A 21,785-nucleotide genomic window follows, 5' to 3' on the forward strand; every position below is an offset into this window, starting at 1 on the left:
AGACCCGCGGGTCTCTTGTTTTTTTTGTTTTTGTGAAGACAGTCTTATAAACCAGAGCGGCGAGACTCGAGTGCAAGCAAGAAGGTGAAGGAGCTTTCAAGTGTCTCGTCTAAGTTACATTTATAATGTCATTGAATTTTCATTTGCTGTTCTGAAACTGAAGTTTGGAGCTTCTTTTTTGGTTTAATAGCACAATTTCCTCAACCATAAAATGATTTGCAGACGTCAGACCCTGTATTGTGTGAAATTGAAGCAGGCAGGCCAGTATGCAGTAGCTAGTGTAGTAGTGTGAATTCTGTTGTTCACCGATACTACTACCGGTACTAGTCTTGTCTGCTTCATATCCTTGGCTTTGCTAGATGTTAGATTATACAATATATATGGGACTATGGGCCAGCTGTCTCTAAGTGGTTTATAGAAAATGAAATGAAATTATTTCAAGATTTGTCTCTGATCTTTGAAAATTCCTTTCATTTCCAGGTCCATTGAATCCCAGATAGATGAACTACAAATCTTCTGCAAGTGTGGCATCAAGAGACTGGACTCTCGCAATGATGTCATAGAAGACGAGACAGGCTGCCCAGAAATCATTCCTCTGGCATCGCTGAATAGCCATGATGAGACTTGTAGCTACATCAAGGTGGATTGTCCAAACAGCACCCTCTGTGGTAAGCACAGGAGGAAGGCGTTGGAAAGTCACCTCCTGGAATGCACACAGTATCCATGTCCCTACCAGGATCAAGGTAAGGAAATCCCTCACTTGTGGTGGTAAAGTCAGGTCAAAACATAACCTGGAAATTTAGCTGAGCTGTCGGCGAGGATGATTTAGTTATGAGTCGTGTGACCTCAAATCTCTAGACAAGTCGTCTACCACCTCCCGGTTCATGGTGCCTTTAACCACAGTCTCCTTTGGTCTTGCGGTGAGACACTCTTTACTATGTGACCCTCACATTTAAACCAAATGAGAAATGATTTGGTGTTATACTCTCATTTGAGTCAGAGTAATAGTGGTAAAGGTATCAAATGTTCCACCAATCTTGACCAGTTTTTTTTCCTCTTTTTTTTTTACTACTACTGTAAACGTGGAAATTTTCGCGGTACATTAATTTTCGCGGATTTCGCGCTACGTTCGGCTAGCGCGAATTCAAAAACGCGCGAATATATCTTCACAATTTTCTATGCACATTTTGAACGGGATGAATTGTGTGCGCTTCATCGATGATACTGCTACGTAGTACAATGTACAGGCATGTTTACGCTACTAGTACTGTGCGAAGAGACGATAGATTGCTGTGTACTGTAGCATGCATGTGTGCACCGCACGTATGGCCCACCGATGCTACATTCCCCCGTGACTACGGTACTACAGTCACAGCTGTACTACGTATTTGAGTGCTTGTACTCGCAGTCGAGCCGCTCGCTACGTCGCTTGTCGTACGCTGGCATAGCAAGCTATGTAGCAGAGGCTTTGGATGAAAGCAGTGAATGTGTACTACAGTAAAGTAACCTGCTGCGGAGCGCGAATTTAAGAACCCGCGAATAAGTTTTCAAGCCGCTCAGCGCGAAAAATTAATCGCGCGAAAATATTGACGTTTACAGTAGTAGATCATTTTGGATTACATCAGTGTAGCCACAGAAACCTCACAGCTGAAAATTGCGGAGGTGATTTTGTGTCATTGGGAGAAAGGATCGACTATAAAAAATGCATAGCAGAGCTTTAAATAGGATTAAATGAAAAATTCAGTGTTTTAGTTCATTGCAACTACCAGACCTGCTAGAAATATGGCACATGCTTACTTCTGTAGATGCAGTAAAGATAATTCAGGTAAATTAAAGGTTTACAAAATTTGTCTAAATGCCTAAATTTTAGATAATGTCAATTTTGATAGGTGTCTACTCATGTTATGGTAGAAAGAGAATCATGTTTTGATTAATGACCATCGCAATGCCATAGAGCCTTTGATATTGATTCAATTTCTAAAAACTTAGCAAGAAAACTAATATAATTTCATTTCATTTCATTTCAGTCTTTATTGTCCATATCATGGATATTTGTTTTGTTCAAATGCTTTTTACAAAACAGAAAAATATACAATACGCAATTACATTGACAACATTCAAAAGACATATCACAAAGGCATCTTTTTGCCAACATTACAAAACAGAAAAACATTATATATCATCATCAATCATCATAATAACAAATTTTATAATTTGTAATTCGAATGAACACTAAACCTGCACTCCATTTGATGAACTTTAGCTGCAAATAATTTCAAATGAATAGCAAACCCACTTGAAATCAGCATTGCCTATTGTTTAAGTCCACTCTTTAGATATTCCTCACTCTACGAAAAATGTCATACTTGAATCAACTCAGTCAGATATCACTATTTTGGCACACAAATAACATCATGCTAGTTGTGCTTTGTTGTGTTAATTCTATGTATTCTCAAGAATCAAGATCAAAGAAAAAATATTGAATCCTTGTCCGTGAACATTTGTCCAGATACTGAGCAATTGCAATATATTGGAATGCCATTACTTGTGTATCAGAATGTAAACTCATTGCATATGTTTCTCATACAGTACTTGTTTTTCCCTGTGGGACCACAATATTCTGCTAATAACTTTAATTTTACAAATTTTGAGAAAGCTACATGGTTTAAAAAACAGGAAGAAATCTCTTGAGTCATGATTGAGAAAGGATCTCACACAGCTTGTTTGATGATTTCAGGCTGCACATTCAGAGGAACAAAGCAGAAGGCAGAGGAACACAGTAAGACCTGCAGCTGTCGGATACCAGCCGAAAACATCCCATCTGTGGTGAGCTGGGCTTATAATCTCGAGATCTTCCTTACACTTATAAGAACACTTAGATGAGGTATTGTCATGGTAGCTTAACTTGCATGTTTGAGTGATATTAATGTGACTAACAATAGACATGGCGAGGGAACATGCAAGTTATGCTGAGTCGAGGGGAAGGTGCATTCCAATGTGTTTTGTTAAACATATAAGCAATGATTGACAGATGAGGTCACAACAGGAATATTGGTTTGGAAGGATTTTTTGTGGGTGTATCCAAGTAATCTGAAGAAGAATAGAAGAAAAACAGAAGAAAAATTAGGATAGAAATATATGAAATGTTTCTAGATATTTGTTTCACTGCAAAAATGATGTTGAGGGTATCAACACAAATCAACAGGCATTTGTATTTCAGGGAACCTTTAAAAGTCTGTTTTAATATAGTGTCTAATCTTACACCATGCTGTGCTGTGAGCAGTGAATGGGACAAGAACAGGAAGTAAAACTCATTAAGAACCACAATGAAGTGATGAAATTGTTCACACGCTGTTAGCACATTCTGTTCATGACTAGTACCAACTTTCAATGCAGTAGCAACAGCCTTTCAAACGATACTAGATCTGAAAGTGAAGAGTGTTTAAGGGGTTTTTAACTCATTGAGGACGGACAAGTTTCGCCCTAATACGCATTTTCCTTAGATACCTACCTGAGTGTCCTCTGGACTCGTCTTCAACGAGTTAAGAAATGAAAAGGGACAAGTCTGTAAGACATACCTTATTACAATACTCTAAAAAAAAATAAATAAATAAATGTCCTAGAAAAACTGCAATAAAGTGCAATTTCGCATTCACTTTGATGATCCCAAACTTAAGAATAATGTAGAAGAAGAATTGCTTAAAAAACAACAACAACAACAACAAAACTTAAGATCGACTAGCTTGACACATTTCACCTATTTTGAGTTCTTATGTGAAATGAGGGTGTGCAACTTTCTGTTGGTCTTGTGATGCACGGTCACAAATGTTGATTTCCCATCAGGTTCTGGAATTGCAGAAGGAGAATGCTGAGCTAAAGATGCAAGTAGAGAGTCTGAATCACAAACTAACCGTCCTGGAGCAGTCACATGACACCCTCCTGTCACACATGAAGAAGCTTGAAGCGTAAGTTGGCTTCTTAGTCTTCCATAGCTGGATAGCTTAGAAATAACACCACTTTGCAGGAAAAGAATACCATTATGATGAAGAATAAGTTTCAGGGGATATTAGTTTGTCATGTTTCCTTTAATCATCCTTTAAAGTATGGAGACCACTGCACGGAATTTACAAATTATTATTATTTGTCCCCCAGAAGTTATTTGTATCCTTCGCAAGCAATAATTATATAAGTTGTGCCCAAGTGCATTCTTTTTGCTTCAGTAAGGTTTACATTCCTAGTAGCTGACAAATTTGTATATCCCACAACACTTTAAAGATAACAAAGTCAAAGAAGAAAGAACTTGTAATAATATCCACCAAAAAGGGAATTATGGCAGAATATACTAAATATATGCATCACAATTCAAATTGATTTTAGAATGATAATTTAACACTAGTAACTAACATAATTTCTCTAAATTAGAAATTGAACATGATTAGGATTAGAAATGCTATGTTATGTTCATCAAACATAAAATCCAACAGAAAAAAATCAGACATTAACATAAGTTTCATTGCTATGTAAGTCATAATGATCTGTAAACTTTCATAGATGAAACTTAGACATTGTCTTTCTTTTTTATTTTGGTGTTTGTCTGTCTACATCAGACAAATGCTTACAGTGAATGAAAGATTATCAGATAACAATACTCCCAGTACATCACCGCCTCTCGGCCAAGACTTCCTATCCAGGAGCTTCTCGGCGAGGTCTTTCCGTCAATCTCGCTCCGGCAGCACAGGCAGCATATCAAGTCAGTTTAACCCACTCACTCTCTAACTTCTTATAGAACTGGTGTAGCAAGCTATTTGCAGTAACAGTCTGTCGTATTGATTATACACATCACAAACTATGATATTTCAAATAATTAATCAACTTTTAATGTATTTCAAATCTTCTTTCTTTAGAAATTTGTCATAATGTAAAATATAGTTCAAATGGTAAGATGGTATGTGTAAACGGGATTAAGACACTGAAGTGAAAAATACACATAAACATGTATCATATTAAGTATGCAAAGTCTATAAGGCACAGGTTGACAGGTAGTGAAAAGGGGACGTCAAAATGACATTGATTTAAAATGGATTGTTCGTATACATGTTCTTGTGCTATGTGCATATTGCATTGAAACATAAAAAACAAAGAATATGCAAATGATGTTGATATAGGTTGGTTTTTGGCTGAGTCCATTAATTAAGAGAATGCAATTTTAAATCACAAAAACTGCAGTTACCATGGCAACAATACAAATGCTCAAAGCAGATTGATTTAACATGATTACTGTCATGGTAATCGGCATTATTGTAAGTTGTAGTTGTCAGTGCTGTAGGAAACCTGACATGGTTCTTTGATAAATTCTGAAATCATATGAGCCATGACGCGAGAAAAGAGCCCTTAGGGTATGAAATACCGAAAATGAGTTTTCACCGCCACATTGTAGAATGAACTCTGATGTATTTAGATTTGCAAACCGTTTCCTGAAATTCCACTCCTGAATGGCCCAATTATGACATTTGAAAGAGCATGTTTTGTCCAAATCCTGCCGCTTTTTGATGCGTCTATGCATGTGCGTGCTAGGTACTAGCTGATCTCATTTTGCGTGTATTGGTTTGTCAAACTTCCATGCTATTTTCTGGTGTTTGTGTGTGACAGCTCTGGGGACCCTTTCCTCACGTCATGGCTTATATAGTTTTCACTTCTCAGGACTAAACTTATCGCAAGCATGTGCTCACTTTGAGCCACAGATTTCTGTAGTCTGATATGATTTCAGTAAAAGAATACAAAGTGTCATTCACTTTAGGCCTGTCAAGCTTACCTCTCCAATCACCATGAATACACCTTTTTTGAGAAATGAAGTGATTTGACATGCAACAAGTTGTAGCTTTATATGTAGCATCATTCCATTACGTTCCAAGTACGTTCAAGTTCCATTCACGCTGTAATCAAAGATGTTTCTCATGGTTGGATACTGTCCTGTCTAGGTCTTCGAAACTCTTTGGAGTTTGTCTTCCCAAGCAACCGCTCTGATCACTGGCAGGTGCCTTTTGAGTTTAAATGCATCGGTACCCTCATGTGAGTATGATACAATGATACATGTGTATGTCACTTAATATATTTCTTTTTCCACTCTATGTATATGTACAATGTATGTAGTCACAAACCCCTGATGATTAAGATTTTCCCTTAAATTGAGGTTATGTGGGTCACACATTTTCAAGGTATACTTTGTAGTCTCTGTCTTGTTAACTGGTATCATTATCTGTTGTTATTGCTATTTCAATATGATTTTAATTTTGGACCATATTGGTTAGTTGTAACATCTAAGATTTGCATATATTTTCAGGCCGTAAGCAAAAAATTGTTATCATACATTTACTGGCCATTATCCTCTGGATAATGAGTTTGATGGTGATGCTTGTAAAGATGAATTATGACATGCTCCATTAAACTGCATATGGTTATTCTCAAAATGTGCTTTAGTCAGGACATATGGTATTCATGATACTTGATCTTTGATATTCAATTAAGATATTTGATTGTGGAAAGTTTTAACAACCATTAGTTTATCTCATATTTTTGCTGTGAGACACGAGGGAAGTATGACACATGGTATTAACCCGTTGAGGACAAGTCCGGAGAATACTCGGGCAAGTGTCTATGGGAAATGCATGTTGTAGCAAAATCAGCCTGTCCTCAACGGAAACTGAAACACCCAACACCGCCCGTCCATTTTTGTCGAGCCCACCGGAGGTGTGGGGAGACTAAGGGATCGCCTGCGGCGTCTGTCCGTCCGTCGTCCGTCCGTCCGTCGTCTGTCCGTAACGCTATAAAAACTTGAATAACTCTGTACTCTGCGCTTCAATTTGAATCAAACTTGGAGGGAAGAGAGGTCATACAAAGTTTTACATTTTACCAAGTATGAAGATCACCTCAAGGTTAAAGGTCACAGGCAGGGGCCAATGAACTTTTAGGGCCCAATGTTAAGTTTTTAGGGCGCATTTCGTGTATGGCTGGTAACTTTTGATGTATCTGTCTGTTTGTGACCAAACTTGGATGGTAGATGTCCCTTGGGAAGTTGAAGGTTACCACGAGGTCAAAGGTCACAGACAGGGGTCAACGAACTTTTAGGGCCCAATGTTAAGTTTTTATGGCGCGTTTTGATTATGGCTCATAACTTTTGATCCCTTTGTTTGTGACCAAACGTGGATGGTAGATGTCCCTTGGGGAGGTGAAGGTCATCACAAGGTCAAAGGTCACATACAGAGGTCAACAAACTTTTAGGGCCCAATGTTAAGTTTTTATGGTGCGTTTTGGTTACGGCTCATAACTTTTGATCCCTTTATCTGTTTGTGACCAAACTTGGATGGTAGATGTCCCTTGGGGAGGTGAAGGTCATCACAAGGTCAAAGGTCACATACAGGGGTCAACGAACTTTTAGGGCCCAATGTTAAGTTTTTATGGCGCGTTTTGATTATGGCTCACAACTTTTGATTCCTTTCTCCGTTTGTGACCAAACTTGGATGGTAGATGTCCCTCGGGAAGGTGAAGGTCATCACAAGGTCAAAGGTCACAGACAGGGGTCAACAAACTTTTAGGACCCAATGTTAAGTTTTTAGGGCCCAATGTTAAGGTTTTAGGGCGCGTTTGATTGTGGCTCAGAACTTTTGATCCCTATGTCCGTTTGTGACCAAACTTGAACGTTAGATGTCCCTTGGGGAATTAAAGGTCATCACACGGTCAAAGGTCACAGAAAGGGGTGAACAAATTTTTAGGGCCCAGTTTTTAAGTTTTTATGGCTCATAGCTTTTGATCCCTTTGTCCGTTTGTGACCAAACTTGGATGGTAAATGTCTCTTATGGAGTTGAAGGTCACCACAAGGTCAAAGGTCATAGGCGGGTCAATGAACTTCTGGGAGTTAGAAAAATAATCATTTCTTGTATGCGAATGGGCGAGACACAATTTTGCACTTGCCTTGTTCTTTTTATGCCTCCGCCACGAAGTGGTGCCGGAGGCATTATGTTTTCGGGTTGTCTGTCCGTCCGTATGTACGTCCGTCCGCATTAGTTTACGCGATAACTTGAGTAATATTGACTGGAATTTTACCAAACTTGGTCCAAGTATAAAGTATGATAGGGCAATTACTTGATTAGATTTTGGGTGAAATTGGTCAAAGGTCAAAGGTCAAGGTCAAATCATGAAATTGTATTTGTTTACGCGACAACTCAAGACTGGATTGAGCAAATTTCACCAAACTTTGTCCGAGTATGATGTATGATGGGACAATTAATGAGTAGTTTTTTAGTGGAATCGGACAGAGGTCAAAGGTCAAAAATCAAGGTCAAATCCTAAAATTTATCTGTTTACGTGATAACTCCAAACTGGATGAAGCACCTTTCACCAAACTTGGTCCAAGGATGATGCATGATGGGGCAATTAGTTGAGTAGATTTTAGTGACATTGGCAAGAGGTCAAAGGTCAAAAGGTCAAGGTCAAATGCCAAAAAATGTTGCTATTTCCCCCATATCTATGCAATGCCCAAAGGTATTTTCTTGAAACTTAGTGTAGACATGTACTACTGGGTAAAGATTCTCCAGAGAGAGTTTCATGTCGTAAGGTCAAAGGTCAAAAGGTCAAAAGTTAGGTGAAAATGTTACAATTTCACTTTTCTCGCAAATGGTTCGATGTATTTTCATGGAACTTGATACATACGCATGTACTGACTGGCAGGGATTATCTAGGGAATTTAGGGGTCATGGGTCAATAGTCAGGGGTCAAAGGTCAAGGTCAACTCCTCAAAATTTTGCTATTTCCCTCATATACTAGTAATGCAATGCTTGCATTATTAGTTTTAAAACTTAATATGTACATATATTACCTAATGGAGATTCTCTGGGAAATTTCCAGCCAGAAGGTCGAAGGTTAAGGGTCAAAGGCCAGGTTAAAATGCAAAAAAAAGAAATTCTATGTTGTACTGTAATTACACTCTTTCTTCATACCTTGAGAATTACTCAATGCTTAAACTTATAAAAGGGTCAGTCAGAAGTCAAGTAAAAATCCTCAATTCCCCAAATATGTGTAACTGCACTCTTAGACATTTATAGCAAACCCAGTTCAAGGAAAGTGAACATTCAAGATATTTCTGACAAACCTGTCATTTCAATATTTTGCCAGTTATGTGAAACTGTCATCACACATTGTGAAGACATTGTACTATACACCTATTGGGAGAATCATGCATTATGGCGGAGGCATCAGTCCCCGTAGCGACATTTCTGGTTTTAAATAGTTTCATGCTTTATCATTTTTTGTTTTCATATTGAGTATATAATTTTGTAATTTGAAAGAGGTCAAAGGTCAGCAAATGTATGTCAGAATTACTCCTTTGATTCACCATTATCTAGACTTTCAAATAAACATAACTTATAACAGTCTAAACTAAACATGCAGTGAGCTATTTTACTTCATTTAGAAAGTTGTACCTTCCAGGGAACCATAGGCCATTATGTAGAGAATCTTCAGTTGCTAAAGGGTTAATGTACATTTGTAAAAGGGGAAGAATGTAGTACTTAGTATGTAGAGAGATGATAATCAGCCATACTACATGTCAATACCACTATCAGTGTCCACTCCTTCATGACAACATGGGCTGGAATATTCTCAAAGGATAGATCAGGGTTGACAGCAAGAGACTATTTAAGCAGGGAGGGCCTCAAAATGAGATATAAGTTGAAGCGATTTAGGTTGAATCCCTAAAAGTGTTATAAAAAAGAGTTATATTTGTAAAAGAGTTATATTTGTAAAATTGTATTAAATGATTATTAAAGGGATGAAGGAAAAATTAATTCAGCAAAGCAAATTCCAGTAAAACACAACAACATACCAGACAGGCATGTCCACAAAGTTTAGATGGTTAGAGCAAGTTTATCTCTCAGTTGCCATTAACCCGTTGAGGACGAGTCCAGAGTATACTCGGGCAGAAATCTATGGGAAATGTGTGTTGCAGCAAAATTAAACCGTCCTCAGCGGGTCAATGCTGGATCTGTATTATGACATATGTGCATGGCTCAATCTTTTTCTTTTCTATCATGTCTTCCTGTCAGATATGTAATGCATATTAATAAGTGACTTTAAACCAGTCATTTGCATATTCATGACAAAATTAACACAAAAGTCCAATCCTGTAATGGAATGATTCTCGCCCACTCTTGTCAATAGGGGTCACAGTAGTGTCATCCACTGCATTGCTATCCATGGACACAAGGTGTACAGCAGTGGTGGTGACTGTCATATCAAGGTATGGGACATTGAGAAACTGAGCAAAGGCTGTATACAGATCATGCAGGGACACACAGACACGGTGAGTTCACACTATGAAAACTATCCTGTGACTGATGGTACACCACAAACTGCAGTATATTACTTTTACTGAGTGGCACCATGTGTGTTTTGTAGATTGTGACCTATGGTTGAGAAGTATTTTTTTTCTACCCCTTTCCATTTGTGAGATGCAACATGATCTCTAAAGTTTCTCTGGTCTTGTTAGATCAGATATGTACTCATGTCTTTGTACTGGATCATGTGGTAAATGCTGTTTCAAGGTAAAATGTCCTGGCCTATCATCTTTACCAAGCAAATCATGTAGCCAGCTCCAGTTAATGTAGTCTGCTAGTAGAATATCTAACATGCAGAAATTGATACTGATCAGATGGGTTTTCATGCAACGTATTTCACTGTGCTTCTTTTTGGTAGAACTATGCATGACAGTTCCTGTTGACTGTTAATTTTTTAGTATTCCTTCATGTGATTTGTAGTAAATGGGACAATCTTGGCTACATTTAATATGTTTGAGGAATTTTGAATAGAGGGTTGCCATAGTGGTAGTGAAGGGCCCATTTTGCTGGGCTAACTACATCTATCCCCTTTATGTTGCTATTCATATTTTGTGCTATGTATGCATGTGCCACTATCCATTCTCCTATACTTTGTGACAACACAGTGATAAACAGGTTTCTAGCAGAAAGATCTAGAGGTATTTTGCACTTAGAAATACATGTACTGAAATTTAAAGCAGATGAAATTTGCTATGTGTATACAAATCAACTCTTTACCCAAATCATGTTTTGTTCTATTGTTGATTTATTTTGGAAATGTATCAAGTTGAATCCTCATGTCCTATTTCTGACAAAATTGACTCCATCAGGACATTGGAAGGGTAATCTTCTTCCATTTTTGGCTGGTTGACCCAATGGAGGGGGTCAGCTAAGATATACAATCCAAGTGTGTTTACTCGTTGTTTCAGTCGCTGGTGGAAGGTTATTAAAAAGTGTCATTCTTTCCCGTTCTCAGGTCTACACCCTGGTTGCTTCCCCTGACTACCTCTATAGTGCCGGTGAGGACAGAACTATTCGTATGTGGAAGTATGACACTGCAGGCACGGAATACAAATGTCGAAATGTAAGTCTGAGATATCATTCAATATGTAGCATTGTAGTAGTTTATGATGTACATCTGTAAGCTTTGCTTTACATTACCCATAATAAGCATCCGTTCTTGTTTTTGTCCCCGCCGAACGAGTTCGAGCAGGGGACTATGAAACGGGCTCCGTACGTGTGTGTGTCCGTGTGTCTGTCCGTCCGTCTGTCTGTCTGTCTGTGCGTCCGTGTGTGATCAAAATGTTCAATTTGCTACTTCTCTGTCATTTATGAGCCAATTTTAATTCTGTTTGCTTTATATGATAGCACTACATGGGAGCTTTGAAACTTCTACACAGAATTTCAGTTGTGACCTTTGACCTTGACCTTTGACCTATATTGTACATTTTGCTTCAAAATGCTACTCCTTCGCCATTTCTAACCCGATTTCGATTCCGTTTGCTTTATGTGATGGCACTAGGTGAGGGCTTCAAAACTTCTACACAGAATTTTGACCTTTGACTTCTTTGACCTTTGACCTTGATTTTTGACCTATATTGTACATTGGCTACAAAATGCTACTCCTTCGCCATTTCTAACCCGATTTCGATTCCGTTTGCTTTATGTGATGGCACTAGGTGAGGGCTTCAAAACTTCTACACAGAATTTTGACCTTTGACTTCATTGACCTTTGACCTTGATTTTTGACCTATATTGTACATTGGCTACAAAATGCTACTCCTTCGCCATTTCTAACCCGATTTCGATTCCGTTTGCTTTATGTGATGGCACTAGGTGAGGGCTTCAAAACTTCTACACAGAATTTTGACCTTTGACTTCTTTGACCTTTGACCTTGATTTTTGACCTATATTGTACATTGGCTACAAAATGCTACTCCTTCGCCATTTCTAACCCGATTTCGATTCCGTTTGCTTTATGTGATGGCACTAGGTGAGGGCTTCAAAACTTCTACACAGAATTTTGACCTTTGACTTCTTTGACCTTTGACCTTGATTTTTGACCTATATTGTACATTGGCTACAAAATGCTACTCCTTCGCCATTTCTAACCCGATTTCGATTCCGTTTGCTTTATGTGATGGCACTAGGTGAGGGCTTCAAAACTTCTACACAGAATTTTGACCTTTGACTTCATTGACCTTTGACCTTGATTTTTGACCTATATTGTACATTGGCTACAAAATGCTACTCCTTTGCCATTTCTAACCCGATTTCGATTCCGTTTGCTTTATGTGATGGCACTAGGTGAGGGCTTCAAAACTTCTACACAGAATTTTGACCTTTGACTTCTTTGACCTTTGACCTTGATTTTTGACCTATATTGTACATTGGCTACAAAATGCTACTCCTTCGCCATTTCTAACCCGATTTCGATTCCGTTTGCTTTATGTGATGGCACTAGGTGAGGGCTTCAAAACTTGTACACATAATTTTGACCTTTGACTTCTTTGACCTTTGACCTTGATTTTTGACCTATATTGTACATTGGCTACAAAATGCTACTCCTTCGCCATTTCTAACCCGATTTTGATTCCGTTTGCTTTATGTGATGGCACTAGGTGAGGGCTTCAAAACTTCTACACAGAATTTTGACCTTTGACTTCTTTGACCTTTGACCTTGATTTTTGACCTATATTGTACATTGGCTACAAAATGCTACTCCTTCGCCATTTCTAACCCGATTTCGATTCCGTTTGCTTTATGTGATGGCACTAGGTGAGGGCTTCAAAACTTCTACACAGAATTTTGACCTTTGACTTCTTTGACCTTTGACCTTGATTTTTGACCTATATTGTACATTGGCTACAAAATGCTACTCCTTCGCCATTTCTAACCCGATTTCGATTCCGTTTGCTTTATGTGATGGCACTAGGTGAGGGCTTCAAAACTTCTACACAGAATTTTGACCTTTGACTTCTTTGACCTTTGACCTTGATTTTTGACCTATATTGTACATTGGCTACAAAATGCTACTCCTTCGCCATTTCTAACCCGATTTCGATTCCGTTTGCTTTATGTGATGGCACTAGGTGAGGGCTTCAAAACTTCTACACAGAATTTTGACCTTTGACTTCTTTGACCTTTGACCTTGATTTTTGACCTATATTGTACATTGGCTACAAAATGCTACTCCTTCGCCATTTCTAACCCGATTTCGATTCCGTTTGCTTTTTGTGATGGCACTAGGTGAGGGCTTCAAAACTTCTACACAGAATTTTGACCTTTGACTTCTTTGACCTTTGACCTTGATTTTTTACCGATATTGTACATTTTGCTACTAAATGCTACTTCCGGCGGGGACATATTTTACGCACCGCGTAATTTCTACTTTTCCTTGTTATTATTTAAGAGTGTTCTCCCAATAACTACAAGTATAGCTTTGTTAGGAGACTACATAGCATACAAAGGCATCTAAATAGATTTAATATTGTAATGAAATGACGATTAAGTAGATTGCGTACAAGTATGTTGTGTATATAGCTTACGTGTACGTGTATTGGAAGGGCGTGCGCGCTCGGCAACTAATTATAGTACATGTGTAAAGGGCGGACGCGCTTAGCGCTCGTAGTATGCTATGCTATGGGTATATCTGCGAGCGCGTCCGCGTAGTTGGGGAGAGTTGCTGAGCGTTCACTACAGCGGACGGACGTGCTGTCTGAATTCTCTCCGGCAGACTAATCGTCACCTACGAGTTACCATAGGGTTACGTGTGTAGGTGTTAGGTGCTAGGCGTCGGCTTCACACCCACTTTGTGTCGACTGGATCGTCATTATACGGTAATAAAGTTCTTTATCTTCATGAACTCGTTATGATTCGCGTGATTTAGTGTGATCAATTCTGCGAATATGATGTGGCGTGGTGTGTTGGCGTGATTTTTAACGTAAAGGCCGTGACCGTAGAGCCTACATAGAATACATCGTATATAAGATACTGTCTACTGACTGTTGAGAGAGAGAGAAACTAGAAGATACTTACGGTTACGTTACATTTTGGTGGCAGCGGTGGGATGCAACAACGGTATACAGATACTCATTATCTATATTAGTCTACGATTACGGCCGAAGATGTCAGAAAGACGTCGGCAACATCGCCTACATCGACGCCTGTGTCGCCCGCAGTAACACTGACGCCTACCATATCTCAATGTACACAGAGTGCGCCTAGTAGCGCCTAACAACGGGAGAGTGCGAGTACAACACGGCGCCTGGCAGACGCGCCTAGATGAGACGGCGCCTAGTTACGTGCGCCTGCCAGTATTGTGACGTGTTGGCATAGGTTGTATTGCGCCTTACCAGTAGAGCGCATGTGTCACCTTCTGCAGGAGCGCCTGTGGAAGTAGGTTACGCCTATACTACTGTAGTATATGTACGATATATTCGCCACGCATATATTTGTATATTCCAGTGAGGTATATAGAGCGCCTATGTAGAGCGCTACATACGCCTTCTCAGTTTAGTGCGCCTTTTGTGTAGAGCGCTATAGGCCCCCACGGCTTCTTGTAAGTCCTCGTTCTGGCTCTCTATAGTGTGTTGCATAGTTATGTGGCGCCTATAGAATGCAGGTTGAAGAGAAATAGGGCGCCTTCTATATGAAGAGCAGCCATATTGGACATGTCGAGAGATAAGCGCCTACTGTATTGTTAAATAATGTGAACGGCTCTTAAGGCAAGCTATAAAAAAAAAGACACTAAATTTGTTAATGCGTTTTTAAGGTATAGTAGCATAGCGTTACATAAAGTTCCACATAAAGATTTTCGGATGTGGGTGCCTCAGTTTCAGTAGCGCCTGTAACCAGAGCGCCTTAAAGTGCAATTCAAAAGTATTCAAATACCGAATACATCAATGTGTACTCAAATGAAGGACTTATGCGCCTACGTCATTTAGATACAGTATAACGTACATACGACTATAGCTTTTTACTTTCATAGATACTGATAGATAGAGCGTGTTAAATGGTTCTTCAGTATATAGCATTTACATGACGCCTACATATAGGTATACCTTTTGACACTGCGCCTACCAAGCGGCTATTGTATCACTCTACAGCGCCTACAGAATAATAGTTGAGTTTAGTTTCTATACGACAATCTAAGTGGAAGAAAATGGCGACAGGAAAAGTCTCAGCTGAGGATGAGCTTGACGTTCTCACAACGGAGTTGAAGCAAAGTGAAGACAACCTACAACAGTCGAAGGAGGAAAACGATTTGTTGCTAGAACAGAACCGTTTGCTCAGACTGCAGATTGAACAATTGACACTAGGAGTGGCCGCAGATGGCAAAGTGACACCCCCAACCTCTTTGCCGCAATCGGCATTCTCCGTACCTGATTCTCAGAACAAGGTGAAAAGGGTAACAGACGATCTCGCTGATATTCAGCTTTCAGGATGGATGCCTAAAGCAACTTCAACGACAGATAATCGTTCACGGAGAAGGGTAAATGTAGATGGAGGAGTGCGAGTCGGTCAGGGAGGATTCCCAGAGCTTGGTAAAGCAACGGAAGAAATGAACCTCGATGTTGTCACAACCACTCGAAAAGATAATACTAGACATGGTTCCGAATCACCTCAATTCAGACAGAATTGCATGCCACTGAGGAATCTCTCCAAGCCAAATATTCTACCAGAGAAATTCGACGGGAAGACATCTTGGAGGGACTATTTCAAACATTTTGAGGCGTGCAAAGAAGCCAATAATTGGCAAGATGCGGAAGCTAAGGTGTTCTTGGCGGCGAGTCTTCGAGGTCAGGCAGTGAAGGTACTTGGGGATGATTCTTCCTTGCAGTACAAGGAGTTGGTGCGGCTTCTGGACAAACGATTTGGACCAGGGCAGTTAGCAGAAAATTATCTGCTCGAATTACGGTTCAAGCGTCAAGGACCTAAGGAATCACTGCAAGAACTCGGACAAGTGATACGGGAAATGTCAACTTTAGCTTACCCAGAGCTCTCTGAAGAAGCACAGGACCGTCTGGCTAGAACACATTTCACAGAGGCTATTGAGGACCAGGCGATCAGAGAAGGTGTGTTCCGGGCCAGGCCCGTGTCCATGGACGAAGCCATTCAAGCTGCATTAGCGACAGAAAACTTCTTGAGGTTAGAGGAGCAACGCAATGGCAGGGGTCGAAGTTATTTGAAGCATGCACGAGTTGCAGATGACAAGGAGAAGGATTCGATGTCCCTGATTTGGGAGGAAATGAAGAAGCTAAAAGACGCAATAGGAAAGCAAGCAAGAGAACACGCAGAGAAAAAATCGGAAGGTAGCAACCGTAGTGGACAGAAGAACTCAGGTCGAAGTCAAGAGTGTTACAACTGCCACGAGTTTGGACACTTTGCTAGAAACTGTCCTAAACGGGCTGCTGAGAAAACCTCCTCGGGAAACGACAACCAGCCAACTCTGGAACCCGAGAGGAGGCTGTAGGAGGTACAGGGTTCCAGCCAATCAGAACGGGACAAAGGAATACCACGACATCTAAAGGAGGTGATCACACAATATTTCTTCCAAGAGGGTGTGCGAAAGGTGGACTCTATGTCGACGTACAGGTACGAGGAGTTAAAGCATTACTCCTGGTCGATACTGGGGCAACTGACACAATTCTCTCCTCATCTATGTACTATAGGATACCACATGGACAGAGGCCGAATTTGAGCTCATTTGAAGCTGATGTACGGAATGCCGATGGGAGTGAAATGGAAACCATGGGCAGTGCCATCATGGAAGTGAAAGTGGGGCACAGTGTTTGTACATCACGTGTTGTGTTTGGTGATACAGGGAATCTAGAAGGAATCCTTGGGATGGATTTCCTGTTGGAAACACAAGCCCGCGTAGACCTCCGAGATATGCATCTGGAACTTAATGGTGAGAAGATCCAGTGCAAGAGCAGGTATGGCGACAGAATTTGCAGGAGAGTGGTTGTTAGTTCTACGACAAGCATACCTCCTGGCCATGAAGCTTTGATTTCGGGGTTAGTGAGAGGGCGACCTGAGGAGCTTGGTCTCGGACTGGTGGAACCAAATGAGAAGAGTGAGATAGTAAGCAAGGGAGTAATTGTGGCACGGGTAGTAGCATCGGCACAAGGCAATATCGTACCTGTTAGAGTCTTCAACCCAGGAGAGAGAGTGTGTGTGGTCAGAAAGGGAACAGCTGCTGGGTACTTCACTCCTTTAGAAGCAAGTGATGTGGAGGAAGTCAACACAGACTGTTTTGAGAGACAACAGGAAGTCGAAGTCCCTGAACACTTGAGCGATTTGTTGAAACAAAGTTTGGAAGGGGTTGATCCACTATTTCACTCTAAGATCGCGAAGCTGTTGAGTGATTACCAAGACATTTTCTCCAAGTCTGACGAAGACATCGGGTACACAAACCTAATTCAGCACCACATTGAAACGGGCACCACATCACCTATTCGACAACGCCCAAGACGGTTTCCTCCCAAGGAGCAAGATGAGGTGGATCGACAAGTGCAGAATCTGCTAAAGACAGGTCGGATTGAACCATCAGATAGTCCCTGGGCATCGAACATTGTCCTAGTGCGGAAGAAAGATGGGACTAAGAGGTTTTGCGTGGATTATCGCAAACTTAACAATGTGACAATCAAAGATGCGTATCCTATCCCACGCATTGACGACTCCCTAGATTCTTTGGCAGGTTCAACATGGTTCTCAACCTTGGATCTTGCTTCAGGATACTGGCAAGTTGGTATGGACGATGACGCGAGGAAGAAATCTTCATTTGTTGTCAGAGGAGGGCTGTACTCTTGGCGAGTCATGCCGTTTGGTTTGTGTAATGCACCTTCAACCTTTGAACGCCTCATGGAACGTGTTCTCTCTGGACTCCATTGGAACATCTTACTAGTGTATCTAGATGACATCATAGTCTTTGCGAGAACAATTGATGAAGAGCTAGCACGTCTGGCCACAGTGTTTCAAAGATTGCGGGATGCTGGTCTGAAACTGAAACCAAAGAAGTGTTTCCTCTTTCGTCGAAGTGTTCTATATCTTGGGCATACCGTGTCATCAGAAGGGGTATCGACAGACCCAGACAAGATAAGAGTCATCAAGGATTGGCCAACCCCTACCTGTGTGAAAGAGGTGCAGAGTTTCCTTGGCCTTGCCTCGTACTATAGGAGATTCATCAAGGGATTCTCGTCTATTGCACGCCCTCTACATCAGTTGACAGAGAAGGGACGAGATTTCATTTGGACAGATGACTGTGAGCAAGCCTTCAGGATCCTTCAAGACCACCTTGTGTCGGCTCCAATCTTGGCGTATCCAGACCCTGGAAAGGAGTACATCCTTGATACGGACGCAAGCAATGTCGGCATTGGTGCGGTCTTATCCCAAGAGGTGGATGGGAAGGAAAGGGTGATCGCATACGCGAGCAAGACTCTGACAAAAGCAGAAAGAAACTACTGTGTGACGAGGAGGGAGTTGCTTGCCATAGTTGTCTTTCTTAAGCAATTCCGCCAATATCTGTACGGCAGTAAGATCACAGTCAGGACTGATCACGGGGCACTGAAATGGCTTCTCAACTTCCGTGATCCACAAGGACAGATGGCCCGTTGGCTTCAGGTCATAGCTGAATACGATTTAACCATTGTCCATAGGGCAGGTCGCTCCCACGCGAATGCTGATAGTCTCTCCAGACGTCCATGTGGGACTTGCCGGCAATGTGATCGTAATCTCGAGGGCTCGACTGGACTAGTTTCACACTTGAGAGCACCCCCTTTACCGGAAAGTGACAAAGGACAAGCGGGTCATAGTTCTTCAGAACCTGAATCGAGCTTGAGAGCCGATGGTGTATCTGACAGCAACCACGTTCCTGCAGTAGAAGTAAAGGCTGTGACTGCTCAGCCGAATGTTACCACCGCAGACATAAAAGCTGCACAGTTGGAAGACTCATCCATGAAGTGGATCATAGAACGTAAGGAGAAATCTGACCCAAGACCAGACTGGTCAGAGATGATAGGCAAACCTGGAACTGAGAAGACATATTGGCGAATATGGGATCAGCTGGAGTTGAAGAGTGGTGTATTGTGCAGAAGATGGGAATCAGACGATGGAGGCGAGGTGAGATGGCACAGAGTCCTACCGGAAAGTCACCGCAAAGCAGTTGTCAGAGAACTGCATGGTGGTGCCACAGGAGGCCATCTCGGCATGAATAAAACCATCGCAAAGGTGCGCATGAGATTCTACTGGCCCAGTATGGATGCGGACATCAGGTCAGTGGTTAGAACATGCAACATGTGTGCCAGCAAGAAAGCTCCCAATGCTCACAAGAAAGCACCGCTACAACAAAGGCCAGTAGGAATGCCAATGGAAAGAGTTGCTCTGGACATAGTCGGACCTCTCCCGGAGACGGAACGGGGGAATAGATACATCCTTGTCGTTGGGGATTACTTTAGTAAGTGGATGGAGGCTTACCCAATAGCAGACCAATCAGCAGAGACGGTAGCAAACAAGTTCGTGCAAGAGTTTGTGTGCCGATTTGGAGTTCCCTTGAAGTTACACTCTGATCAGGGCCGAAATTTTGAGTCCCGAGTGTTCAAGGAGATGTGTCGGATTCTAGGCATCGAAAAGACCCGTACGACACCTTACAATCCGAAGTCTGACGGCTTGATTGAGAGATTCAATCGAACTCTAATAACCATGGTATCGTTGATGATCAATCCACTTCAGAGGCAGCGTGACTGGGATGAAAAATTGCCATTAGCTCTTCTTGCTTACAGGTCTGCCCCTCAGGACTCTACAGGCGAGACGCCTAACATGCTGATGCTTGGGCGTGAGACACGTCTGCCGATAGACCTCACGACAGAGGTACTTCAAGACGAGCAGACCGAGGACGAACTGCAGACGGACTATGCGGAAAATCTTCGAAGACGCATGGGCTTAGCTCATGCAAGGGCAAGGAAGAATCTGCAAAAGAGCGCTAGACACCAAAAGATGACTTACGATAAGACTGCTGGTAAGAGAGACCTGAAGGTGGGGACATTCGTCTGGTGTTTTAACGCAGCCAAAACTAAGGGCTTGTCACCAAAACTCCAGAGGAAATGGCAAGGACCTTACCTTATCATCCACAAGTTATCAGATGTCACTTACAGACTTCAAGCAAAACCCCAGGGGAAGATGATGGTTGTCCATGCAGATCGCCTGAAACCATATCAGGGCGAGGAGTTAGAAACGTGGAACCAAGAACCAGGCACAATACCAAAGCAACAAGACGTCGATTCGTCAGAGGGCGAACTAGTAATTCCAACAGCAGCACCACTTATCGAGTCAGAAGTTCCTGGTCTAAGCACCATGGATGTAAACACTGCTGTGGACCACCAACAGGAATACCATAATCAATTACCTATTGGGCGTCAGACTCCTGCATCAGCAGCTCGTAGGAATCCACAGAGACAGAGAAGAGAACCAAAGCGGTTGATTCAAGAAATATAATGCTCAGTCATTTTTATACTGAGCCACTAAGCCGATGTGATGCATCTGTGGTAATTTGCTGTTTATATTGGATTACACTTGACTTGACCACAGGTCTTCAGGACAGTAAAGATGTGTCCTGTTTGTTTGTTTTTGTTCTTAATTGTACAGGTATTTCACTATGGTTCGGTACGAGAGCGCCACCTTGAAGTGCTACACTTGTCGACGCTTCTTTCGTCATCGACGAAGTTTAATGCGGCATATAGATGTGGAGCACCGCAGGCCAATGTCCTATCAATGCGACCAGTGTGAGTGTGCATTCAATCGAAGGGACAATCTTCAGGCCCACATTAGGCACCGTCACCAGGGAAGGGATCGTCGTGGGGAAGGAAGCAGGAGTCAGGGCGGCATGTTTCCAGAGCGCCCGTCAGCTAGACAGGGACGGGCTGAGCCTGTGGCGAGCAGGAAGGAAGAATCGGGTATTGAAATTCTTGTGTCGCCATCAACTAGGAAGGCTGTCGATGAAGAGCCGTCGGAAGCGCTGCCATCGAAGGAGGCAGCGAACGGCCCGGCAGAGATTTCTGATAGCGAGGAACGTGCAGTTCATCTGGATGAAACCGAGCCTGTTGGTGAAGAGGCTGAGCTGCATCAGGCCCAGGTACAGCCAGCTCGTCCATCTTCCGTAATTGTTCGTCCCCCTTTGAGTGGAAAGCCGAGGGGAATGATGGCTCTCATTCAGGATGGAGCAGCATTCACAGACTCATCTGAGGAAGAGGAAACGGAAGAGGCTGAGGGTGATGGGATTGGGAACGGAAATGCGCCAATTTTGAGAGCGACTCAGGTTGGCCGTCCACTGCAGGAGCTAAGCGTCCACAAGCTGACTCCCGGTCAATTGCTCAACGTCAGTGAGCAAACCTCCAGTACAAGCTACAGTGGTGACGATAA

The 21,785-nt window shown here is 41.8% G+C and overlaps 1 protein-coding gene across 1 annotated transcript in view; it reads left to right on the plus strand.

Moving 5' to 3' along the window:
• Window positions 1-480: 480 nt before the first annotated feature.
• LOC139713765 (uncharacterized) overlaps window positions 481-21,785 on the plus strand; it is a gene marked incomplete at its 5' end in the record, with an annotated part of 32,613 nt that continues 11,308 nt past the window's right edge. The window contains 7 exons of the mRNA XM_071625467.1: window positions 481-743; window positions 2,738-2,826; window positions 3,844-3,965; window positions 4,608-4,750; window positions 5,979-6,069; window positions 10,213-10,354; window positions 11,344-11,451. Of these exons, the coding sequence (XP_071481568.1) occupies window positions 481-743; window positions 2,738-2,826; window positions 3,844-3,965; window positions 4,608-4,750; window positions 5,979-6,069; window positions 10,213-10,354; window positions 11,344-11,451 (958 nt within the window). The remainder of the gene's footprint in view (window positions 744-2,737; window positions 2,827-3,843; window positions 3,966-4,607; window positions 4,751-5,978; window positions 6,070-10,212; window positions 10,355-11,343; window positions 11,452-21,785) is intronic.

Source organism: Diadema antillarum, unplaced genomic scaffold, assembly GCF_040938485.1.
Source record: "Diadema antillarum isolate AM-2024a unplaced genomic scaffold, OU_Dant_1.0 seq00002059_RagTag, whole genome shotgun sequence".
Lineage (NCBI taxonomy): Eukaryota > Metazoa > Echinodermata > Echinoidea > Diadematoida > Diadematidae > Diadema > Diadema antillarum.